The 25,757-nt window shown below is 47.2% G+C and overlaps 3 protein-coding genes across 3 annotated transcripts; 2 read left to right on the forward strand and 1 right to left on the reverse strand.

Annotated features, from left to right (window-relative positions):
- Nucleotides 1-2,060: 2,060 nt before the first annotated feature.
- Nucleotides 2,061-6,740, forward strand: LOC137899077 (large ribosomal subunit protein uL18). The gene is made up of 8 exons (XM_068743087.1): nt 2,061-2,159; nt 2,595-2,664; nt 2,736-2,851; nt 2,990-3,124; nt 3,234-3,436; nt 5,602-5,779; nt 6,428-6,516; nt 6,590-6,740. The coding sequence occupies exons 1-8, from the start codon at nt 2,157-2,159 to the stop codon at nt 6,687-6,689; spliced, it is 894 nt and encodes a 297-aa protein (XP_068599188.1). The 5' UTR covers nt 2,061-2,156; the 3' UTR covers nt 6,690-6,740.
- Nucleotides 6,741-9,553: 2,813 nt separating this feature from the next.
- dipk1ab (divergent protein kinase domain 1Ab) lies at nt 9,554-14,998 on the reverse strand. The gene is made up of 5 exons (XM_068743711.1): nt 14,945-14,998; nt 11,083-11,217; nt 10,891-10,998; nt 10,633-10,809; nt 9,554-10,366 (listed from the first exon to the last, which is right to left on the reverse strand). The coding sequence occupies exons 1-5, from the start codon at nt 14,996-14,998 to the stop codon at nt 9,554-9,556; spliced, it is 1,287 nt and encodes a 428-aa protein (XP_068599812.1).
- Nucleotides 14,999-21,571: 6,573 nt separating this feature from the next.
- Nucleotides 21,572-25,473, forward strand: dr1 (down-regulator of transcription 1). The gene is made up of 3 exons (XM_068743768.1): nt 21,572-21,803; nt 21,904-22,067; nt 24,408-25,473. Exons 1-3 carry the CDS (start codon nt 21,572-21,574, stop codon nt 24,552-24,554), a joined length of 543 nt encoding a protein of 180 aa, XP_068599869.1. The 3' UTR covers nt 24,555-25,473.
- Nucleotides 25,474-25,757: the final 284 nt, after the last annotated feature.

Consider the following 25,757-nt stretch of genomic DNA (forward strand, 5'->3'; position numbering starts at 1 on the left):
CAGCTCAGGCATGGTAAACCCAAAGAATAGGAACGGTCCATTCAAAAAGAAAGAACGGAAGAAGAAGAGTCGCTTTGTGGTCAGTCTTGACAAGATAATATTCACCTCAAAAACGTCTGTAGGTTAGAAGAGGGTGAAATAATCTCCACTGAACCAGACCCTGACTAGATTCCACATCAGATCAATTCAGACACCTTACTTCCCCTGAAGCTGAGCAGTCGGTAGAAACCCTCGATGAGTCCTGACTCACACGCCAAAGAGCCTGGAACCGACCTTTCAGGTTTTAGGAGAAGACGTGACGTCAGTCTTGTTCTTTGTGAAACACTCCTCGCTTCATGCATGTAGCCGAAAACCTGCTGACGTTGTTGGTTGGACGTGGAGAAACCACGAAGTCTGTGTGACGCTTAATCCTGTTACAACAACCTGAGTCTGTCTCACATGATTACAGCTGTGACGAGTCGGAGAGACGGCAATTATGGCTGATGAGGGTGTTCATGAAGTAAAAGGAAAGGATAAATACAGCCCAGTCTTCCCAGTCGAAAGTGCAGCGCTGGCGTTTTAGGGCTCGGTTCATGCACGCGTGTTGCAGCAGCTGTATTTAGGGGGTGCTACTCACCTTTGCTTTATTCGCATTAACCGAGATGCATCTGAGGGATATTTACCTTTTCATTCATGGTTTGGGAATAACATTTCTCATCAATATTCAAATGTTGGATTTGTGAATAATTAACAATACAAATTTATTGTTACCTCTGATTAAAAAATGTATCATTCTATTTGTGTTAATTAATATTTGTTTGTGCAAATGAACACTTCATATAATCTCTGCTTTTTAAGCGTGGCGTCATCCAAGTGGTGAAAATTTATTTCCCCACTCGTCATCTGGATATTCAGCTTTGTTTCATTTTGTTTTGCAGAGGTTTTAAGATCGCACGATGAGACAACCCCAGGTATGTCTGTGTTCTGGACATAACGTGCAGATTATGCATAGATATAGACTCAGATGGAAGTCTCTGTATGAAATGCTACGAGTTAAGAAGGACGGAAACAAATGAAGGTAACAATACAGGCTGGGTGGTAAAACAAAACCAAATAGTTTTAACACCTGTCAAAATGTTTTCTACCATGTTGGCGTTGCACTTCATATTTGTGTACATCAGTAAGCGTTATTTCAAATGAGTGACATGAGCTGTTTTCTTATTGTTGTAGGTGTAAATATTAGAAGAGAACACGAACAGTATAAGAACCTTTTACAGAAACAATTATTTTTCATTTTTTTGTGCGTTTCCTACTGTGACGTGCCAAAAAATGTTTTACTGTTGCCTAACTCCAAACGTTCCACCTCCATCACTGCATTCCTTACAGTGTGGCTGATAAGATGTTAAAAGGGTTAAAGGTTTTAATTTGCTTCAACTAAATAAGGCTGTCGTCACGCAGTGCTCCCGACATGCTGGGGGCCATAAATGAAACCTGAACTCCTAATAATGTGAATGTGAACAATAAAAACTGGAAGTATTATATGAAAATGTAATTTGTAGTCTGTTTGATGGTCTCCTCACTTCAGTGTTCAGAGAACACAAACCTCAACAGGTTCCCTGCATGACCTACCGTCCTGTTTATATGCTACGCATTTAGGTTTTGAAAACGACTGTTACCATAAAACATACCTTTATCATTTGAATTAGTTCTTCATAATCTCTTTGGTAGAGGTAATGATATATCAAGTGCATATATATTTTTTAATTCCTGGATCCACATGGCCTGAATGATCATCATCAAAAGGTTCTAGATTGTTCTTGGTATCTTTATACATTTTCAGAGTTTTTTCTTCATCAAGATCAATCCAGCATTTTTCCCGTAATCCTGCTCGCAAACAAACGCCGTCAAAAATATAACCTCCTTGGCGGAGGTTAATAAAAATTGCATTCAGATTTCTCCTGGTTAAAAGATAGACAGCCTTTATTTAGGTAATGACCGCTCCGACCCGGTAGGGGGCAGAGTAGCAGATCCTACAGCGTCGCGACTTCCGGACTCATCCCTGTGACGCGCTATTTGTGGCGCATGCGCACGGGAAGCTTCCTTTTCCCAGTGCAGCGGAGTCAATAGCCAGTCTTTGGCTCTGGGCTCCTTCATAAGGAGACTGAAAGACTGCAGAAATGGTTTGTTGTTCGTCCGGATATGCGGTCGCGTCGACGCATCGCTCATTCGCGTTGCGCTCTGCGGTCTCAGACAGTTAAAAACATGCCTCCGACATTCAGATGACGTTAGATTGAGTCCTGCTAACGCTTAGCCCGGTCGGCGCAAACGTGGCCTAATGGCTGCTCTCACGCTAAACGCTAAGCTGCGGCCGCCTGCTTCGGAGATACTGTCATGTCTTCATCACTGCGCTACTCTAACCTCTTAAGGTCGTGCCCAGGAGCTTCTTCTGCGCAGTTATGTGTCAGACTGTCCGTTCTTGTGTAGCAATCATGCTAACTTACTCTTACTTTTCCGTTAGCCGAGTGTGCTAACGTTAGCAGGAGCTAATGGTCCTCAGTGACAGTCTTAGGCTCTCGGCGACACCGTGTATGTTCAGCCAGTCTGTTGTCTTTCAGGGTTTTGTTAAAGTGGTTAAGAACAAGGCCTACTTCAAGAGGTATCAGGTGAAGTTCAGGAGGAGGCGAGGTAAGAGCTGCTTCCGCTGCCTTCCTCACGCGGGCGCTGTTCCAGCTAATGGAGGTGTGTTTTCCTTCCAGAGGGAAAGACCGACTACTTTGCACGTAAACGCCTGGTTGTTCAGGACAAGAACAAGTACAACACGCCCAAGTACCGGATGATTGTCCGTTTCTCCAACAGGGACATTGTCTGCCAGGTGAGCTCACGCTGGCATCAAAGCCATTTTGTTCAAAGGAAGTTGTTTATCCGGCGTGCGCCGTTGCACCGATCTCGTCTGACGGTGTTCCAGTCGTTCCTGCGACGAGCTTTTGGATTACCTTTCTCTGCGTTGCAGATTGCCTACGCCAAGATCGAGGGTGACATGATCGTGTGTGCGGCCTACTCGCACGAGCTCCCCAAATACGGCGTCGCTGTTGGCCTGACGAACTACGCGGCGGCCTACTGCACTGGCCTGCTGCTGGCCCGCAGGGTACGTGCCGGCGGTTCCCCCGCTCTGCCTTTCTCTCTACGCGGGGGTTAATGTTCTCGCGACGGGCCAATCGGTGCTTTTAAAATCGGTTCCGCTCTTTCGCCGGCAGCTTCTGAACAAGTTCGGCTTGGACAAGGTGTACGAAGGCCAGGTGGAGGCGACGGGCGACGAGTTCAACGTGGAGAGCGTCGACGGCCAGCCGGGCGCGTTCTCCTGCTACCTGGACGCCGGGCTTGCAAGAACCACCACGGGCAACAAGGTGTTCGGCGCCCTGAAGGGAGCTGTGGATGGAGGCCTGTCCATCCCGCACAGGTACCCGCCCGCTTCATGGCAGGGGGGGGGCGTGATGTCTGGGTAGTGTCGCTCCATTCGATGGGACCCATCGGTGTTTTTCAGAGCTTGTATTTTGGGATGTCGGTGGTGAGGTCGTAGGTTCTAACGTTAGTGGAGCGTCGCTGCGTTCTCTACCTCTTTGATTCTTTTCATGAATGAGACTCGATCCTTCAGACCGCCAGAGGAGCTGTGGGGTTTGCGCTTTAACACAAATAATGGTCCAAGACGAGCGCAGAGACCGGTCTGATTGGTCGACTCATCTCTGAGCTACTTGCAGATTTTTTTAACTCATTGAGTGCCGCGGCGTGTTTTTCCGGACGGTCCAAGCCCCACAGGATATTCTTTACTCTGAAAGATTAAAGTCTCTTCTTCCATTAGAAACAAAAGTGTATTCCTACCATTTTTAATTCTGGCTGTTGAAGAGAGGCAGAGTTCAATGTCAGGGTAGCATTATAAAGAATTGGATATTGATGACATGAGTTGACATGCCGGTGATGATGATGATGAATATATTTATTAGATAGAATGTTAGAGTACAAGTACAGTCACACAGTAGCATGTATTACAGTACAAATAAAGTCAAACATCCCGTCTAAGAGGAGCATTTCAAAAAAGCCCTTGCGGTCTTGTTTCCGGTACCGCGGCTCGTACACATTGAGTGTCAAACGGCAGGCTCTATGCTTGTGACTCAGACTCTGAGATCAAAGAGATTAAACCACAACTTCATCAGTCAGAGACCCAGAGAGATTCTCTCTGGTTCTGAACCAGCGCAGCTCCTTTATCCTGTAGAACGGGGGTCCCCAACCACCGGGCCACGGCCCGGTACCGGTCCGTGAGGCATTTGTTACCGGGCCGCAAAGAAAGAACGACTAATGTATACAATTTCCGTTGTATCGATTATTAGCGTCTAAAAGGTGTTTTATTTTGAAAAACGACCGGATTTTCTCCAACGTAACAATCGCGTCTTGATACGCTGCTAAAAAAAAACAGCCGTGAACTCGCGAAAATTAATAAATGGAAACAAAAGTCTTTGGAGAGCTTCTTTGCTAAGGAGAAAAGTCCAACTGAGGAGGAAGAAGAGGAGGAAGAAGAGGCGCCGACGACCTCCAAGAAGAGAAACCAGGACTAAGACTTAAAACGGGTATTAACAGCTGAGTCGCTCCGTTAACGAGCAATGAAGGGTTCAAACCTGCTTCGGCACATTGAGACCAGAACCCGGATTAAAAAACAAGAACCCGGATTAAAAAACAAGAATGTGGAATTTATGAAACAAAAAACCATGAAGGACAGAAGTAATTATTGGGACCGCAATTTATGGTAGATATTGTGTAACTATTTATTTAATAGTTATTGTTTATTGGTAAGATTATATTCCTCTTTTAAATTTAATTCCCGGTATGCGCCCCCCCCCCGGTCCGCGAAAAGATTTCACGGCATGAAACCGGTCCGTGGCAGGAAAAAGGTTGGGGACCGCTGCTGTAGAACAAACTGGCACCGAGTTCATTAGAAGTCTCAGCAAGAGTTTGTGCCGGAAGCAAAAGACACTGTTCATTCAAGTTTCCATGATTTATCCTCCCGGACATCGTCCCGCATGAGGAACGTACAGATCAGATGTTCGAACAATGAACCGACGTCAGACGTAGCCTAGCCCTAGTCGTTGGGGTGCGTCTGACTAGTCCTGACCCAAAAGCACAAGAAAAGTCTGATCCGTCTAGAGGAGGGCGTTTCTGGATGCTGATCTCTGGAGCCCTGAAACGAACGGCGACTGCAAAGGAGGCCCAGAGAAGAAGCCGCTCAGGGCTGATTGTGCGTTTCACCGATAATTCAGCGTTAGTTGAATAACTTTGCACCTGGTGACTTTCACTCCGCAGAGCCGAGTAGGCCTTAAAAAAGCCTGAGCTGTAACACGAGAGGGAAATTATTCAGGACCTGCTGGGATCCAGTGGAGTCCGGATAGTTCTGATGAGTCGACACAAAATCAAAACGCGACTTTACCTTCTCAGCCGTCCAGATGTCTGATCTGAACTGACCGTTTTTCTTCACAGCCAGGTTTAAATGATTGTTCTGCTCTGCATTCGTGAGTCGAGGATCGGCTGGACCTGCCTCTTCATTCAGGGTTCTGCGTTTTGTTCCCCATTCCCCAGCACCAAGCGCTTCCCTGGGTATGATTCAGAGAGCAAGGAGTTCAACGCAGAGGTTCACCGCAAGCACATCATGGGCATCAACGTGTCCGAGTACATGAGCTACCTGCTGGAGGAGGACGAGGATGCGTACAAGAGGCAGTTCTCCCGATTCATCAAGAACGGCGTCACCCCTGATTCGGCAAGTCCTCCGTTTGCCTCCGCACACGCAGCAGGCCTCGAGTCCTCGAGTCCAGCTGCTGCTGCCCGATGGAAACCAGGAAGCCTCCTGATTCAGATTGGAGAGCTTCCCTTCTGTGGATTAGTAGATGTCAGAGCTGTGAGGAGTAGGATGTTCTGATTGGGGACTAGTTCCACACACAGTGCAGAGGACACGGGACACGGGAGCTCAGAGTCCAGGCCGTTTGATTGGGTGGTTCATTCTGTAACCAATGGCAACCTTTCTGCTGCAGCAGATGGGCTGTCGGAATGTCCTGCATGATCTCAGATCTCCGGGAGCAGCAAAGAGACTTTGGCCTTAAGCCGAGAGTTAAGCTTTTATAACTGTTCACATTGAGCGAAAACACAACCTGAAGTCTTGTAATAACCCCGGCGCTGTTCCTGCCTTCATTCATGCTACATGTACTACATGATTTGTTTTGGGGGGGGGGGGTTAGTGCTGACTAGTATTTGACAGGAGCACTTGGTTTGTAGTGCCTGCTTGATATTGATCATGACATTAGGGGAGATGTTGAAGGCTGACATGATTGTGTAGCTTCTATTTCTATATATTCTTGGATATGAAGTGTTTGTTTGTTCATATCAATGTAACTGCATTTGGTTCTTTCAGATTGAGCAAATGTACAAAAAGGCTCACGCCTCTATTCGCGAGAACCCTGTCCATGAAAAGAAGCCTCCCAGAGAAGTCAAGAAGAAGAGGTGAGCGATGTCCGTGCTCCTCTGCAGCCCCTTCACCGAGCGGCGCATGCTAACGTTGTGCCCTGTGTCCTAGATGGAATCGTGCCAAGCTCTCTCTGGCCCAGAGGAAGGACCGCGTCGCCCAGAAGAAGGCCAGCTTCCTCCGGGCTCAGGAACAAGAAGCTTCAGACTGAGGAGTCGGTCTGTGCCACAAGAGGTTCAATAAATATTTTCAGAAACGTAAATCACTTTGTGTCATTTGTCTTTATCCCCCTCGTTGGATGCTCGTGAATTCTGTAGGGAATTGGGTGCTGAGATTGAGTGTACCAGGAAACGTCTACAAGACAGTGGTGAGGACAGCATGATGGACGGCTTAGAGACAGTGGTGAGGACAGCATGATGGACGGCTTGGAGACGGTGGTGAGGACAGCATGATGGACGGCTTAGAGACAGTGGTGAGGACGGCCGTGATGGACGGCTTAGAGACAGTGGTGAGGACAGCATGATGGACGGCTTAGAGACAGTGGTGAGGACAGCATGATGGACGGCTTAGAGACAGTGGTGAGGACAGCCGTGATGGATGGCTTAGAGACAGTGGTGAGGACAGCCATGATGGACGGCTTAGAGACAGTGGTGAGGACAGCATGATGGACGGCTTAGAGACAGTGGTGAGGACAGCCGTGATGGATGGCTTAGAGACAGTGGTGAGGACAGCCATGATGGACGGCTTAGAGACAGTGGTGAGGACAGCCATGATGGACGGCTTAGAGACAGTGGTGAGGACAGCATGATGGACGGCTTAGAGACAGTGGCTCTGAGGAGAAGACAGGAGGCGGAGCTAGAAGTGGAGGAGATGAAGATGCTGAGGTTCTCCTTGGGAGCGACCAGGTTGGACAGGATTAGAAATGAGACAATAAGAGGGACAGTGAAGGTTAGACGTTTTGGAGACAAGGTCAGAGAGACCAGACTTTGATGGTTTGGACATGTCCAGAGGAGAGACGGGGACTATATCTGTAGAAGGATGCTGATAAATCTTATCTTGCAAGGATAAAGTGAAAAATGATTCGTGCTCGAGGCTCATGGCTGACAGGTTTGCAAACTTATGGGCCAGACGGAGCCGCTTGTTTGCCATTCAGGTAGTTTCCTGACAAAGGAGAGGGCTATTTTCTGACCTGATATCTGGAGCAGATCTTTAAACTCCTGTATTTTATTAATAATTAAAGCCCTTTTTGATTAGTAGTTTTATGTTTGATATAATATAAGCCATGCTTGGCTTTCATTTGGAGCAATTTTTCTTAGAATGAACGGACGACAGCTGCACACTTTATCTTAAAATTCCAGCACTTTTTGATCTGTGGTTTCATCAGCAAAACTAAATATGAAATAGATTAGCCTGACTTCATTTTAAAAGTGTTTGAAAACATGGTATATATATACTGTATATATTGGATACGAGCTCCTTTTGTTTTTGGCCATTCAGCATGAAACCTTTTAGCTGTAGCTGCTGAATCCTTCTACTTTGATTTATTCAGTAGGATAATGCAAATCAATTGAAAACATCACTTACATACTTTGAAACAAGTTATTAATGAAGATTAAACTTCTACTCATCAAATATCTCCCAGGATGTCAATGGATGGAGAAACGGAGTCGATCTGACGTGTGCGGGTGAGGTGAAATTACCCACAATGCAAAAAATACTGTTTGAATGATCGATTAACGAACCTCATTATTCTGTAAAAAACAACAACGAATGGGCCGTAGTTTGTTTATTTTAAAACTAGGTTAATGTTTTTAAAAATAACACTTCAATAATGTTGAAATCCTGCCGTAATTTACAGTGATACACAAGCATGCCCATCGTTTAACTCCGCGAACATAACGACCCGCCCTCTGATCGATAATGAACTCGAGTGTCGGGAGGCTTTCAATCAATCAATCACGTGAAACATTATTTCTATTTTTCGTGTAGAAAGTATTCATTTCTTAATATTCAACAAAATAAAAAGCAAAATGACACATTCAAGTAGTTTATATTTAGAAATACATGTATTTTATGAATCTCACTGGGCGGGGCCACCCATAGCTCCGCCCCTGATCCAGACTGTCCTTGTCATTTGTAGCTTGACGATGGGAACGATGAGTGATGCTTCCGGAGATGCGTATTTCCTGCATATGCAGCACGACCAAAAGGGGTTTGATGACGGCAACATTTATTGTTGCCTCCGTCGAGGAGGTTGTTCTGTTTGTCTGTGAGCGCGATAACTCGGAAGGTTACAGGCGGGTGCTGATGAAATGTCCAGGGAATGTTGGGAATGTTACCAGGAACAGATGATTACGTTTGGGTGATGATCCAGAATAGGTCCTGGATCACTTTGAAATGTTTGATTTACAGTCAATAGAGATTCAAAATGTGTTCCTCAATATCTCAGCTTATTGTTGATGACCAATGTTTATGTTTATTGACAGTCGTGGGGGGGGGGGGGGGGGGGCTCTATCTCCCCACCGAATTTCATCTGGATCGGATCCAAAATGAGGTCAGGAAAAAATATGACATTTTAACATTGAAAACCCAATTTATGGATTCACAAATCAAATTCTGATTCACTTTGACTTCTCATGGTTGGTGTGTAAAGAGACCGAGAACAATCTAGAACCTTTTGGTGCTGATCCAGTTCACCGTGTGGACGGTGTGGAACGAGCTGCTCGGCGGAGGTCTGCGCTCTCTGAGTGCTTTTCTGAATGTATTTCGACTCGATCCTGATGGAGAGGACGAGCTCTCCGTGCTCCAGCCTTCCTTCAGAGATGCTAAAAACACAAACTGGCGTTTCTCTGCTACCACATCGTTCCTCGGGTCCTAATTCTGGTGCCTGAACGTTTTAATTCCGCCTTCTTTATTAATTGCGATGTAATTCTGTACTGTTGGTCAAAGTGACGAAAGTGAAGCAAAAATAAATAATCTAACATATTAAATACAGAATCAAATGTTTCTGTTTCCACAGTGGAAACACGTCCATATATTTAAGAGCCTGAACAGGCGTCGGCCTTCTCCTCTGTTTCAGGAGTCTTTCGTATGAGAGATTTTCTTCCACAGCAAAGTCTTCAGATTGTTCAGAATGAGCGAATGCTCAATCTCCATCTGCTCCGCGGCGCCCCTCAGCGCGATGCAGGCGTACAGCTGCTTCTGCAGCTCGTCCCTCACGTCGGGCGGCGCTCCTCTCAGGATGTAGTCCTTGAGCGCCTCGCAGGCCTTGGCTAAGTTTGGCCTGGTGGCCTCGGTGGTGCAGCGGTGCTTGGTGAGGTCACAGGAGGTCAGGCAGTCGGACCCGTAGACACAGTCCTCGTCCACGTCGCAGCGCTGCTGCCGAATGTTTTCGTGGAAAATGGCCTCGGGGACAATGTACCGCGCGTCCGTCACCTTCAGGTCGTGGCGATCGTTGTAGCCGAAACTGGTGGCGCTCAAGTCGCACATGATGAAGCTGCCGAACGTGCCGTGGAAGACGTCCTCAACCAGCTCCAGCAGCCCGATGGAGATCTTGGCCTTGTGCGGCCAGGAGGGGGTGAACCACTGGTCCATGCTGCGGCGCGGCCCGGCAGGGATCCACACCTCGATGATCCAGGGCAGACTGATCCCATACAGGGGCGAGTGTGGCACCTTCTCCATCACGTACAGGTCTCCACAGAAGCCCAGCAGCCGGGGCGTGTGCTCTCTGTCCTGCAGGACGAGCGCTAGCAGGAATTCATTGAGCTGCAGCAGAGCCCATGCGGAGCGAGCCTCGGGTAGCGAGATGTGGCCGTCTTTATTCCAATCTGTTAGAGACAGCACTTGGGTTGCCAAGTCTGCCAGATTGGCCTGATCCCCCACTTTGGCCTGTGAAGAATGGAAAAACAGTTTTTAGGCGTTGGATTTGAGTTAGTGGAATATTTAATGGAACACTTCATGTAACGCAACCTAGTACTATTACACATAATGCATACTGCAGTGCAGTAGTTAGAAGACAGCTGCCAGCGGGGTGGGGGCCATTTATTTAACCTTTAAGTGGAGATTTTCAAGAACATTGTTGCTGAAAGTAGATGAAGATGAAGATGAAGAAGAAGAAGGCAGCCGCAATGAAGGTCAACTGTTAAATTCTTGACCTTCAGATGGTCGAGGATCATCTCTCTGAACTTCTCCACAGACGTCCCCTTGGTGGGCTTGTTGAAGGCTGCGCCCTCCTTCCTGCGCTCCATCTCGTTGCCCAAATCGTAATGAGGCGCCTCCTCCATCTGGCACTTGACGACTCCCTCCAGATCTCCCCAGCTCCCGGAGTACACCTGAAATACACGAGCTGGACCCTCAGGCGAGTCTGGACTAACGGAACGCCGCCTGGACCAGAGCGGAGCCTCGGGACTGACCTGGCTGTCGGGTTTGGCCGTGAAGCACTTCCCCAGGTAAAGCGTGTCTTTCTCACACAGGCTGCTGCAGGCCGAGCCGTCAATCACGCCGTTTCTGTATTTGTCGCACTGAAAGAAAACAACGGGGGGGGCATTGGTAACCTGCACGGAGGGACGCGTGGATGTATATGACGGGAGTAATAAAACACTCACGATGGAGTTTTTGCAGTCGTGCCCACGACACAGCTCTGTGTAGGACGAGTACTCGACATAGACGATCCAGCTCCCCACAAAGACCGCCAGCCAGGAGAAGAACAGGAACTTCACACGCAGGTAGGAAAACCTGGCCTGGCGGAAACACCGTTCAGAGGCTTTACAGTAGAGTACGCTTAGATGGAACCTGCCCTCCCTGCTCCTCCTCAGGGTTCAGGGTAAATTAAATTAACCAAATCTGATACGTCATATTCATTCTTGACTTTACCCTCATTTATGCTGGAAATTAAAAGAGTCCACCAATTTAGGCTGCAAATGGTTTGGTCCATAAATGTTCAAGTATAAATGGGATTATTAGAATCTGCTGATTATCATTCAAAGAAACCTTAAAAGTGAGTTCAAGCATGAATCTAAAATAGTGGAGGGCTTAAAGTCATGAGTTCTACTTGTTTGTTTGCAGCATAACATCAGTGAGCCGACCCCCCCCCCCCCCCCCCCCCAGCCGGCTGCACAATGCTCATTGACGATGAAGACGCTACCCTGCTGAATATTGGGACATTGCTCACTTACTGAAATGCATCCTGAGCATCATGACGCGGTGTCTGGAGCTCCTCATGCTCAGTAATTCATTCCTCAGCCGTGATCAATGCTAAGATGCCAAAAGTCGATACACCAATCTGCTCTTCCATCCAGTGAACGGCCGGTAGAGTACGATAATGAAGTCGTCTGGCCGCCGGTGCGAGCAGGACGAATGTGTAACTGGAATGTAAATGATCGGCTGGTGTCCTCCGGGAGGACGATGCAAAGGACAGGGTGAAGTGGAGACCGTTGCTGTGGCGACCCCTCAGGATGTTGTTAGCGGGTGGACCGAGCAGCAGAGCGACTCTGGGCTTGTTACACCTCCAGAGTTTCCTTCTAACCCCCCCCCCCCCCCGGCGGGCTGCTTGGATCCGTCTTCCAACCGGGCTGCATTACTGGGAAATCACTTTTTAGCCGTCCCAAGTACGACAAAAGTACAACATTTACATCCCGGATGCGTCGCCAGCACATCACGGGGGCCACAAAGAGACAGACAACCAATCACGCACACACTCACACCTACGGCCAATTCACCCACGTTGCAGGTCTTCGGAGGAAACGGCAGAACCCAAAGAAAATCTACGCAGACACGAGGAGAACATACAAACTCAGCACAGATAGGAATTGAACCTGCAACCTTCTTGCTGTGAAGCAACAGCCACCGTTTTATTAAACGTAACGTAATTCACGGGCATCTAAGGTGAAAACTCCATCTTAGAAGCACCTTTATAATTATATTTGCTGAGCAAAATGGTGACGTGCTCAGTTCTTATTTTACCCGCTGTATTCGCATATACGTATATATATATATATATATATATATGCTTTTCATTCATCGTTGTTTTCTTACACACCTGACCGAGCTGATTTAACAGCAGCCGCCGCCGCTGTCTGTGCCTCACATCGATTTCTCGGCGTGGAAGTTGCACTCCACGCCGATGCAAATGGTCGGATGGCCTTTTTCTAATCAATATTTTGTGGCTTTCATTGCAACTGTGGCTGCTTCATCTCTGTCTCTGGGATTATGTATTGACCCTTTGTGGGGGCTACACAAACACGACTGACGAGACAATATTGATTTGTGGCTGCTGTGACGGCTATTAATTAGAGACTGATGGGGAACGGGGGCCGCAGGCGGGGAGTGGCGAGCTGTCAGTGTCCGGTTGAACTCCTTCCTCGCCGTACGCCCACGGCCTTGGACCGGTAGCGTCTGTGAAATGACACTGGAGAGGCGTTGAGCTACTCAGGCCGAGATTCAGGCTTATCAGGAAGCATGAAACCGTTCTGACGGGTTTCTGCAGCCTGCACGCCACTCATCCATTATGCATGGTGATAAAGCTACCCCTCAGAGGGGGGGGGGGGGGCTGGTTAATGGGCTGCCGAGCAGCACTCAGAAAGACGTGAAAAGGTGGAGGTGAAAGGCAGGAGATATGTGAGGTTGCCTCATATTGATGAGAAATGAAGAACAGGCACGTAATCTGTGTAGAAAACGGTACTTTAGACCGTCACTACAGAGGTCTGGGTCATCACAGTCCAGACGGCAGGCAAACCCCAGCGCGCGCACGCACACGCACACGCACACACACACACACACACAAAGCATGCTGACTCAACTCTGCAACTTAAAGCGATCCCCTTACTGTTTTGACAAATCGGTCTAAAAATACAAGAATATTCTCTACTACTAAAATACATAGACAGAAATATACAATTATTTCTTATAATATATAAAATCCATTTTGGTTGGGGGTCGCCAATGTTGTTTACGTCGCAAGGCATTCTGGGTGTGACGTGAAACGGCTGCAGCATAACCGAGGATCTTGGTGACATTTTCAGGAAGTGTTGGGAATCCTACCAGGAAACGTGGATTCAATTTTGGTGGAGATCCAGAAGAGATCCTGGATTCTGGATCACTTTGAAATTTTCGACAACATGAGGCTTCAAAATGTGTTCCTCAATATCTCGGTTGATTATTGACCGATATTTATGGGATTTGACACAGTCATGTAGGGAGGGGGGGGGGGGGTCTCTCTATCTCACCACCGAATGTCATCTGGCTCTGATCCGGAATGGAGTCAGGAATAAATGTTACATTTTAACATTAACACCCGAACCCAAAAATCAGTTTCAAATACACAACAACTCTGATTCACTTCGACTTTTCATGGTTGGTGTATAAAGATGCCGAGAACAATCTAGAAGCATTTTGATGATGATCCCGATCAGCATGTGGACGGTGTGAATCCAGTTAGAAGGGAAACGAGCTGCTTGGAGGAGGTCTGTGCTCTCTGAGTGCTCTAGGTCTCGGTCTGGTTCTTCTCTTGAATCTGGTGTTGCGTTCAGCTCATCGCTGCTGCAACAGCGAGCATGAAACTCATCTATCCCGTCTGAGCTTCATCTACTTCTTTTATTGATTATCACAACACTCTGAATGCTGGTTATTGTTATTTATTTTATCCACCCACCACAAATGAATGGACTCTGGAAGTGGATGCAGGAATGGGTTCCATTCATCGCCCACGCTTCTTTTGGGGGTTTGTTCTGAAGGATGTCTCAAAAAGTGTTCCATATTTTTTCACCAAACCTCTGAAACACAACAACCAGGAACAAAAGCGGGACCTTTTGTGATTTAGGAAACCTCATTATCAGGCTCAACAAGAATTACAGAGTTAATTTATCAACTCGAAACTAAAATGACTTCATGGCAGCGAATCCTTAAATAAATAATTATAATTATTTATTGATAAAACGACTTCTAAATGTATGATCTTATATTTTTACAATTATTCTGCTGTTTTTATTGCATTTTTCTTTTGTTGTTGTCGTTTCAGTCTCCAGATGATGTGGATTTGTCTTTAACCCCCCTTTCATATATTTATATTTATTGTTTGTTTGTTTGCTCATTTGCTTGTAAGGCACCTCTTTGCTATGCACGATTGATGCAAACAATAATTTAATTTCCGGTCATGTTGCAGCTAAGGGGCTGTTGCCTTCTGAAACGTGAGGCGACAGTAAGTTTGACAGCCTCCATTGGATGTTTGACAACCTGCCGCGTACATCACGGACGTGGTTGCCACAGAAACGGGGATCAGGAGGGTGTCTGATCCCTGTCCGGGTAGATTCAGTAGAGGCTTCGGTCTATGCGCATTACCATCAACCCTTACGCAATCTGAAGGTCCGATGGTGCAGGTTCTGACCAGTGTGCAACAACCGAGCGCCGGAGCTGCAGCCCATGCGGAGCTTCCCTGTTGGGCTGGAGCCCAGAGGGATTTCTGGAGCTTACCTGAACGCACAGAGGCTTTCTGAAGAGTCCCCATGAAAACAGATCTCTGGCCATGGCAAAGAGCATCACATGCACCTGCTGAGGGAAGAAGCCCGCTCGTGTCTGGTAACGTGCGTGTATCCAGCCCTGCAGATGCTCCTCACGTAAAACATTACTGATTCTACCCGTCTGTGCGCGCACGGACGCAGCGGCGCGGCAGGACGAGCTGCGCTGCGCCGCTGACGCTGCGGAGGCAGCTCCGCGTCGAGCGCAGGGCGCGCTGACCAATCAGAGAAGGAGGACGGTTAACCCCGACCAATCACATGATGACTATTATAATGATCCTAGTTATAATAATTATAATAATAATTAATAACTCACCATTATTAGACACACAGTGGAGAAAAGGCAGAAGATGAAGAAGAGATTTAAAGGAGATTTCCACCATTGAAGGTTTTGGAGTGCACAGATGAGGAATAGCAATAGGATTCTGGAGACCTGAACCCGAATTCAATGGGGTTTTTCAAGTTTGCTAGAAAACAAACCACTGACCAGTGAAAACATAACATCCTTGGGCATATAAGGTGCAACTACGTATGCAATATTGCAAAGTATACCTACTGCTTCATTGAGAATTTTACAGGTTGCATGCCTCATTTCATCCCAAGTCATATTGTTTTCAATTAACAAGGGCTCAGATGCTGACATGGTACGTCACATAGCGAGAAGCCCCATGCACACATCCTGTTCAAGTGGGCGATGTCACACTGCCGTTGATTAGCTCGGTAAATAAACAACGGTGTCTTGGAGAAGGGCTCTACAAAGCTCCTTAGGGCCTTTCAGCGGACTCTTTCTATTTTAAGATGCTGTTTTATTGTTCAGGATCAGTAAAAGCCCTGGCTGGCCTCTGTCTATCAAACACTGCATCAATGACGGCATTACAAAGAGGAGACCAAAAGCAACATAAAATATAGCAACCAGCTGATGAACATGAAAAGAGGCAGTAAAAGCAGTAAAAGAGGACAGCTGAGAAGAAGTGTGGCACTGAGAGGACGTTTGGTTGCTGTGGCGACCCCTCACGGGACAAGAAGAAAGTACAGTATCAGTGGAACCCAAGACTGATTCATATTTTTCTATCTACAGTATTTGGTGGTCAGATACGAAGCAAATGTCCTTTATTGAGAATATATTTTAAGGCAATTACTAATGTTCTCCTTACATTCTTTGTACTGCAGTTGTCTGGCTTTGACCCTGGATTTGTCACAGTGACACGGTGCTGCCCCTCCATCAGGCTCCCATTTCATAGTCCTGCTGTCAAGGTTTTCACCAGAGAATGAATGTTTACAGAGCATTCATGCATGTCGAGCCTCTGTGTCTATTGTTTGTCATTTCCGTGCTGAGGTGATAAGCCATGTCTGGAAGTCAGCGGAATAATGACTGAATGAAAGCATCTCTAAGATAATTAAAGCATCACGTTGCAGGACAATGTGTGTTTTCCATTAGCTTGACCTTCTGGCTAGTTACTGTAATCTTTAACTTGTTTCACACTAAAACAAAAATGGTAAATGGACTACACTTAAATATCGTCATAGTGCCCAAATAGGCCAATAGGCAGCTGCATCAGTAGCATCACGTGTTTAAAATACATATTCCTGGAGATTTGCATGGTTTCCAAAAGCTAAAACATTGTGTTCTCGATCCTGTTGTCAAATAAGAAACCTTCTTATAAATGAAGACATAGAGATAAAGAGACGTTAAGAGTGTGTCTCAGAGGGAGGCAGTAGCACAGGGTAATGGCCACTCAGTTATACAGCACATTAGCATGTGCATTATCATCCATCAAAACAGACGGTCTCATTGTCTGGGATTGCATTTCATGAGAACTGATTGCAGAATGTGTAAACACAAACACAGATTGTCTTTATGGTCAGAAAGGACAGATTTAATTACACAAGAATAAAGATTCCACGCCGTAGTGTACCGAGTCTTTCTGGAGGGAACGTGAAAACGAAACAAAGCTGTGATTCTCGTATAGTTCTGGGAGAGGATCTTCGGTTCTGAAGGAGGATTGGAATGGGCTCAGATAATGTAGTTCCTGAGATTATGTAATGCTGATTACCTTGAGGCACTTAGGGTGGGCAGATTAAAAAAAATAAATCCATATCAGAACAAACAAACAGAGCTGCAGAGAAGAAAACAGTGAATAGTGAGATTACAAATCACAATAATAATAATTTCTCAAAAAACAATAGGTTCCTTGAACCTCCGTTCTCGGAACCTAATTAGATCTAATCCTGGGGGGGTGGCTGATTAAGTATTGATAATTATACTGGATGCAACAGAATGTTCCTCAGTGTAGAACAGGCCTCCACGAAGGGCAAACGATCCTGCATATCCGTTTAGCTCTGGCCCTTGCCTCAGCCCTGCAAAACACGGCAAAGAATTTCAATAAGAGTCGCTGGAAAAAACACAGGTCAAAGTTCGACAGAGAAATCCTGCTCCTCCATTCCCATCCACACAACATTGAATTTCTTCCATCCTCATAGCACATTTTGGAGATTTTGTTTTTGTGCATGCCTCACCAAACAGCAGATTATTTCCTGAATCAGCACCTTAATCTGGATCCCTATCTAATCACCTTTTCCGCATTCCAAGGGTTTCCTCTGCAATGTTTCCGTCAAACGTGTGGCGACTACTAAATAACAACTAAATAAAACACCAATGTGTTATCAATCTATAAAACTATTTATAGCAACATGTCATTCAAATATAACATGCCTTTTTAAATCAAAGGGTTGTCTCGTAACTATTCTACAGAGACAACCCTCATGACATCATCAGGACAGAAAGCTCAGTGGAGTGATGAGGAAACGAATCATGCGTCGGTCACTTTACCGGTTATGCTGTCTTGCTCTTTGAAACTTTATTTTAGGTACCAGAGACATTATATCTGGACATATTTTTGAAAGCTGCTGCCTTTATATAATCTAGTAAAGAAACCCTCCTTTACAAAGGTAATGAAAAAAAAATGGCATCTATATCTACAAACAGTGGAAACCATCTGCAGAGATCTAAATTCCCATGTCTGAGTTTAATTAGCACTCATTAGTATAATCCCTTTTTAAACTCGCAGCCCACACCTGCTCATTTCCACTGCGTCAAATCCTATCCAAAGCCCACAGGTTGCCTAGGTAACAAATGACAGGACGCATCTGTCAACATTCCGGAACCATTTGAACTTGTGCTGCAGCTCATGGAGACTCCAGAGATAGGTGTGTGTGCAGCAGGTGATGCGTGAGAGCCACTGGTAATTCTAATGTGGGTGGTGAAAGTGTGTGTTCACTAGAGAGAGAGAGAGAGAGAGACATCCGGGTGGAGCGCTGCAGCGTGACCCACTGTGCTGCAGTTTGGGATAAAAATCCCCAACAAATCAACTATTTATATAAAATGGACTCGTTCGTTCATCAACATCTGGCATGTGGATTTTAGATTTACTCATCATGAAGGGCGTCATTTTAATGTTTAAATGTTCAGCAATACCTCAGAGTACGTGCTACATTCTGCAATAAGCTGTTCCCATGGAAACAAGGTGTTTTTGTATTTAAATGCGATGACATGATGACACTGTCGACTGAGATGGTGGAATTATATCGTTATGCCCCCACTCTTGTTCCTGTCATGTGATGAAACTGTAGATGGAGGCACACTGATCTGTTGAGAGCAGATTCAGGTCTGGAATATGGAAGAGAGGAGTTTACAGTAACGAGAAGATAATCCAAATGATGAATCCACAGTCCAATAATAAATAACAGAAGCAGATCAGGATCAAACACAAGAAGCAGGTCACAAAGATTTGGGGGGTCATTCCTCAGCAGACAGATGTGTGACGGTTCAGCGTGTGCAGCGTTTCTATTCATGGTATAATATAAAAAACATTCTTTGAGTTGTTGTCTCGCTCGGGAACAAGCGAGCGTCTTCATGGGCAGAACGTCTGATGATGCTCGGGGCCTCTGTGAAGCCGGTCCCATGACCCTCCCAACGGTCAGCTGGTCTCAAATGAGTCGCAGACATGCGCTTCGGGCTCGGCACGCCGAAAGGAATGAGTGGCGCAGTTCTTCTGGGGGGGGGGGGGGAACCCAGCGTCCGCATGAGAACAGGCGTGTCGAGGCGTCGCCTTCGTCTCCACACTGAGCATAGGAAGTCACTCGTCGCTGCGGAGTCCCGTACCGACACTCGACATGAGTAAGTTGGATGGCGAGCTGACTCAGAGGAAGCAGGAGTTGCTGAAAATCCGGCGCGACAGTGACACAAAGGCTGCGGAACTCGTCAAGATGGAGAGGATGCTGCAGGAGACCAAGAGTCTGCTGGACAGGAAGTCACCGTCTGGCTCGGACGGCCCGGGCTACCAGGAGAACATGGGTAACTAGCAGGAGGTTCACGTTTCCGTTGCCCCTCGGGGCTAAAATCTCCGCGCTCAGTGTCTGACTGTGTTTTCTGGCTGTTTGTTCACAGTGGAGGATCTGGAAGAAAAACTGCGCTCCAGCAGAAGGTACAGGAGAAACTCGCTCCGGCACACGCAGATGCTGGAGAGTCAGATGAAGACGGTGAGGAGTGAGCTGGTCGGCACGCTGGGCCACCTTCAGGAGCTCAGGGGCGTCTTGCGCCGCTCGCAGCAGAAAGCAGAAGAGCGTCAAGTTGAGATGGAGAAGCTGGCAGCGGGACTCGGGTGAACTGTCTGATCTGCAGCGGCTTCCAGTTCAAATTGAACTTCCCACGTTTTCAAAGTCCCAAAAACACTTTCTGACAGCAGAGCGACGCCTTCCGTCCTAAGTTTACACCCGAGAAAGAGACTTCAGTGCCTGCATCGCTCCCCCTCCATCTCTCTTTGGCCTCCAAAGACCAAACTTAAGAGTTATGTTATTTTACAACCTGCTTTAATCTCCTCTCTATCACCATTTTCTGTATGCGCTTACTAATCTTTTATTTTGAAGGCTCAGTGTTGACATGCAATGGGTAGCTTCTTTTTTTTTTCCTTACAAGCAATCCGAAGTGGATCAGACAAAATCTGCAGGAATAAAAACAGTAGAAGTATTTTTGTGATGCTCTCGAGCCTTCTCTGTTCTGAAACATGGAGATTTCACACGCATCCGATCGAGCTGGTGCTGCTCATCTCCCAAAGCGACGTCCCGAGCAGCCCTCCTGCTATTCTCAGCGTAGAAAGTCAAAGACGACATAAAGACATTGCAACTGTCATGAATTCAACCCTGTCAATAAAAGCATGCCTTTTGCAATCAAACGTTGATGTTATGTTTGAGCTTATTAAATTCAAACACACTAACTAGTGTCAGGCATTACCAACTGTTTCTGGCACAACAGTAGCTGCTATCGCTGATCTGTGGGATTGACAGGCAAATAAATAATCTCACTGTAAAGCCATAGCTCCGAATTCAGTGTTAATCAAATCGAGAGCAAAGGGAGAAATCGAGAGAAAAGGACAAGAGCAGCTGAGAGCGCCCTCGTGTGATCTAACGGGGTTCCTGTAACGGCGTGTCGTTTTTAGCTTTCAGAGGATTGCTGAAACAACGATAATTGTGTAATAAAAATATAATTGTGGTTAACGTAATGCCGCGCTGTGTGAACTCTGTGATCGTTATAGATTCTGATTCTGAACAATGCTCTTACATCTTTAAGCCTCCAAACCTCTTACACAATCTGCACTGTGCTAACCGAACAGCAGACAGCAACCGTTAGCTGAAGCATTCATGCAGTCATGTTGCATTATTGAGTGGTGATTTGCATTTCTTAAAACTATTCAGAATAATAATCAACCTATAAGTATAAAGTATGCAGCCGACTATGCCCAGGTGCAAAACCAATTGTTAGTGTCATGTGTTTATTCTGTTGGGGCAACTGGATTACATCGACTATTTATATACTGTATATATATATATACACACATATATATATATATATACATACAAGGAGAACCTCAGCATCTTCGTCTCCTCCACTTCTACCTCCTCTGCGGAGGTAAATATAAAGTACGTTGTAATGATTTATGCGTACGGCAGATGGCGCTGCAGAAAAGCAAGGTGGGTTAAATACTTCTCTAAATGGCAGCCAGTCTTTGTCTGACGTCATATCCGGTTATTCTTGCGCTAATGTTCCCATGAATTTAAAATCACCGTCTAATGTTTAACGAGCTCTCAGATTATTTGACCCGCCTTGACTCATTTATTTTCAATAGAGACGAAGTAACATGAAAGTCTGAGGCGACTTTATTGCCCCAGCAATAGCCGACTGTGAGCAGCTCGTTGTTAGCCGTGCTGTTAGCCGTGCTGTTAGCCGTGCTCTGGAAGCTAGCTGGTTCAGCATCGTTTTCCAGTATTAATTTTATTTTATTTGGGTTAATGTATCGTGTTCTGACACCATCCCGCGCAGTGACAGTTTGTTTATAGATGCTTCACCTCGTTTTGTTTTATTACGTAAAAATCGCTGAATTTGCAGAATTAGCAAGCTAGCCCCGTGGCTAACTGGAAACCTTATTTTCTTAAGCTGGCTCAGGAACCAGGCGGGCCTGTCATCGCTCATATAGTCCGCCATTCATTTCTAAGTACCGGAGCGGTCTTTATTTTTTTAAAGTCATCTATGCCGGTCGCGATGGCTTCTTCCTCCGGTAACGACGACGACCTGACCATCCCCAGAGCAGCGATCAACAAGATGATCAAGGAGACGCTCCCGAACGTGCGAGTGGCCAACGACGCCAGGGAGCTGGTGGTGAACTGCTGCACGGAGTTCATCCACCTCATATCCTCGGAAGCCAACGAGATCTGCAACAAGTCCGACAAGAAGACCATCTCTCCGGAACACGTCATCAACGGTGAGCCCCGCCACGTGCTCTCTAGGCCCGTAAACAGTCCCGATGTTAAACCACCAGGGTCATTGTTGTGGTTCGTCTCGTTTCTACACAACAACAACAGCCCTGGAGAGCCTCGGCTTCGCGTCGTACATCACGGAGGTCAAAGATGTGCTGCAGGAGTGCAAGACGGTGGCCCTGAAGAGGAGGAAGGCGAGCTCCCGCCTGGAGAACCTGGGCATCCCCGAGGAAGAGCTGCTCAGGCAGCAGCAGGAACTCTTCGCTAAGGTACGATCTGAACTCTTTGCTAAGGTACGATCTGAACTCTTTGCTAAGGTACGATCTGAACTCTTTGCTAAGGTACGATCTGAACTCTTTGCTAAGGTACGATCTGAACTCTTTGCTAAGGTACGATCTGAACTCTTTGCTAAGGTACGATCTGAACTCTTCGCTAAGGTACGATCTGAACTCTTTGCTAAGGTACGATCTGAACTCTTTGCTAAGGTACGATCTGAACTCTTTGCTAAGGTACGATCTGAACTCTTTGCTAAGGTACGATCTGAACTCTTTGCTAAGGTGCGATCTGAACTCTTTGCTAAGGTACGATCTGAACTCTTTGCTAAGGTGCGATCTGAACTCTTTGTTAAGGTACGATCTGAACTCTTCGCTAAGGTACGATCTGAACTCTTTGCTAAGGTACGATCTGAACTCTTTGCTAAGGTACGATCTGAACTCTTTGCTAAGGTACGATCTGAACTCTTTGTTAAGGTACGATCTGAACTCTTCGCTAAGGTACGATCTGAACTCTTTGCTAAGGTACGATCTGAACTCTTTGCTAAGGTACGATCTGAACTCTTTGCTAAGGTACGATCTGAACTCTTTGCTAAGGTACGATCTGAACTCTTTGCTAAGGTACGATCTGAACTCTTTGCTAAGGTACGATCTGAACTCTTCGCTAAGGTACGATCTGCCGCGTTGGGCTCACACAGCGCCCTTCTGGGCTCTCCTCATCTCGTTGTATATCCGCTATGCAAAGACAATAAAGGCTTTCTATTCTATTCAAAGACACGTTATTCCTTCACTCCTTACTTGGAGTGAAGGAATAATGGTGGTGGTAAGCTACTGGAGACATGGAGACATTATTGTGGACGGAGAATTATTGGAGACATTATTGGGGACGGAGAATTATTGGAGACATTATTGGGGACGGAGAATTATTGGAGACATTATTGGGGACGGAGAATTATTGGAGACATTATTGAAGACATTATTGGGGACATGGAGACATTATTGGGGATGGAGAATTATTGGAGACATTATTGGGGACATGGAGACATTATTGGGGACGGAGAATTATTGGAGACATTATTGGGGATGGAGAATTATTGGAGACATTATTGAAGACATTATTGGGGACTTGGAGACATTATTGGGGACATGGAGACATTATTGGGGACATTATTGGAGACGTGGAGAATCTGTTGAAACTGAACTGCACCAGCTGAAAGTCTGACATGCACAGGAGAGGAACAAGAACAAAGCTCTGGAGTGTATTTTATATATTATATATAATATAATATATATTATATTATATATAATATAATATAATATAATACGTTCACGCTCGTCTGCTCTGTGTTTCGGTTGCTCCCCGTCTCGTTCACGCTCGTCTGCTCTGTGTTTCGGTTGCTCCCCGTCTCGTTCACGCTCGTCTGCTCTGTGTTTCGGTTGCTCCCCGTCTCGTTCACGCTCGTCTGCTCTGTGTTTCGGTTGCTCCCCGTCTCGTTCACGCTCGCCTGCTCTGTGTTTCGGTTGCGCCCCCGTCTCGTTCACGCTCGCCTGCTCTGTGTTTCGGTTGCTCCCCGTCTCGTTCACGCTCGTCTGCTCTGTGTTTCGGTTGCTCCCCGTCTCGTTCACGCTCGGCTGCTCTGTGTTTCGGTTGCTCCCCGTCTCGTTCACGCTCGTCTGCTCTGTGTTTCGGTTGCGCCCCGTCTCGTTCACGCTCGCCTGCTCTGTGTTTCGGTTGCTCCCCGTCTCGTTCACGCTCGTCTGCTCTGTGTCTCGGTTGCTCCCCGTCTCGTTCACGCTCGTCTGCTCTGTGCTTCGGTTGCTCCCCGTCTCGTTCACGCTCGTCTGCTCTGTGTTTCGGTTGCTCCCCGTCTCGTTCACGCTCGTCTGCTCTGTGTTTCGGTTGCTCCCCGTCTCGTTCACGCTCGTCTGCTCTGTGTGTCGGTTGCTCCCCGTCTCGTTCACGCTCGCCTGCTCTGTGCTTCGGTTGCTCCCCGTCTCGTTCACGCTCGTCTGCTCTGTGCTTCGGTTGCTCCCCGTCTCGTTCACGCTCGTCTGCTCTGTGTTTCGGTTGCTCCCCGTCTCGTTCACGCTCGTCTGCTCTGTGCTTCGGTTGCTCCCCGTCTCGTTCACGCTCGCCTGCTCTGTGTTTCGGTTGCTCCCCGTCTCGTTCACGCTCGCCTGCTCTGTGCTTCGGTTGCTCCCCGTCTCGTTCACGCTCGCCTGCTCTGTGTTTCGGTTGCTCCCCGTCTCGTTCACGCTCGCCTGCTCTGTGTTTCGGTTGCTCCCCGTCTCGTTCACGCTCGCCTGCTCTGTGTTTCGGTTGCTCCCCGTCTCCAGGCGCGGCAGCAGCAGGCGGAGCTCGCACAGCAGGAGTGGCTACAGATGCAGCAGGCCGCCCAGCAGGCACAGATGGCGGCGGCGTCTGCCGGTGCCGCCCAGCAGGCCAGCTCCTCTCAGGATGAAGACGAAGAGGAAGACATGTGACCTGGTTTCAACTTGGCCGCGCCCCTTCCTGGGTCGGCGGCGGCACGCGGACCGCGCTGCCATCGCTCCGGACGCGAGACGTATTTAACCACGTATTCATCGGCGAATCATGGATGAGGCACGTCGGGTTGGACAGTGAGGAGAATCGTTGGATGGGAATTCCCAGATTTCCACACACCAGTACCTGATTTGGGTGGCGAGGCTGTTAGTGCAGCCTCTCATCAATCTACCCCCCCCCCCCCTTTTTTTTCCCAGAGTTGCTTCTCTTTACTCTTATTGGCTGCGGTTTCCGGCTGCTCTGAACACCCTGAAGCCGAACGCTCTTCTGGATGGCATTAGATCGTTTCCTCCGTTGCTTCCTGGGTCAGAAAGCTTTAGAACTGCCCCGGTCCGGTCAGAACCCTGCTGCTAAGGCGCTGTGAATATTAGATTTACTCGTTCTTTTTTTTTTTGGTAAGTGGAAACAAATACTTTGTTTAATATTTGGTGCGTTCAGAAATATGTTTCACTCTTTGTCGCTTCGGGCTCCCACAGTGTTGCTAATTAGACTCCGCCTTTAAGAAGCGGAATACTTTCCTCTCGTGGAACCAAAGACCGTTGACGGGCTTGTGACGGTGGAGCTGTGAGCCTCGTGGCTCCCTGTAAACGATGTAAAGCACCGTCCGCCTATGAACGGCGTGCGTGGCGCTCTGGTCTCCGGGCTGGGCTTGTCGTTGGCGGTATGAAACACTGGCTCGCCGAAGCCGTGGCGTTGTATTCTTTAAGCAATAAAGGAGTCGTGTTTCTTTTTTAAATGCCAGATAGCCGTATAATTCTTGTGGATGTGAACGCACCCCCTGCTGGCGGTGAGGTGTGTGAGCAGGTGCAATCATTCTTTATTCTTCCGTCATGGCTGGAGCATCAATCGGTAAGTAGTGAAATATAAAAACGTGTTTCTTGGGATCAGAGGTGGTATATTTGCTTTGATATGTCCTGCTGATGTGTGACTGACTTGCTTTGATGCTGTGATTGACTGGCTTGCTCCTCTGCGCTCCAGCTCCCAGTCCCACCAGTGCCACTCGCTATCTGGCCACGGATCCTCAGGGGAAAAACCCTGCATGGAGAGGACATTGTGTTTGTCCCTCGTCCCAACAAGGGAATGAGCCCCTGGCTCCGGCGCATGCTGGCTGTCAATCCGATTGGTGGCGCGGATCCAAGCTACTC

This window comes from Brachionichthys hirsutus, chromosome 9, assembly GCF_040956055.1.
Source record: "Brachionichthys hirsutus isolate HB-005 chromosome 9, CSIRO-AGI_Bhir_v1, whole genome shotgun sequence".
Taxonomy (NCBI): domain Eukaryota; kingdom Metazoa; phylum Chordata; class Actinopteri; order Lophiiformes; family Brachionichthyidae; genus Brachionichthys; species Brachionichthys hirsutus.

Excerpts from the sequence above, each read along its gene's own strand:
- LOC137899077 (XM_068743087.1), top strand. Across the intron at positions 2,665-2,735 it reads GAAGTTCAGGAGGAGGCGAG|AGGGAAAGACCGACTACTTT; the intron begins GTAAGAGCTGCT and ends TTTTCCTTCCAG. Across the intron at positions 6,517-6,589 it reads AGAGAAGTCAAGAAGAAGAG|ATGGAATCGTGCCAAGCTCT; the intron begins GTGAGCGATGTC and ends CCTGTGTCCTAG.
- dipk1ab (XM_068743711.1), bottom strand. The coding sequence starts at position 14,998 with ATGGCCAGAGATCTGTTTTCATGGGGACTCTTCAGAAAGCCTCTGTGC. Across the intron at positions 11,218-14,944 it reads GAAAGCCTCTGTGCGTTCAG|GCCAGGTTTTCCTACCTGCG; the intron begins GTAAGCTCCAGA and ends TGTTTCCGCCAG. Across the intron at positions 10,367-10,632 it reads TGATCCTCGACCATCTGAAG|GCCAAAGTGGGGGATCAGGC; the intron begins GTCAAGAATTTA and ends CATTCTTCACAG.
- dr1 (XM_068743768.1), top strand. The coding sequence starts at position 21,572 with ATGCCGGTCGCGATGGCTTCTTCCTCCGGTAACGACGACGACCTGACC. Across the intron at positions 21,804-21,903 it reads TCCGGAACACGTCATCAACG|CCCTGGAGAGCCTCGGCTTC; the intron begins GTGAGCCCCGCC and ends CAACAACAACAG. Across the intron at positions 22,068-24,407 it reads AGCAGGAACTCTTCGCTAAG|GCGCGGCAGCAGCAGGCGGA; the intron begins GTACGATCTGAA and ends CCCCGTCTCCAG.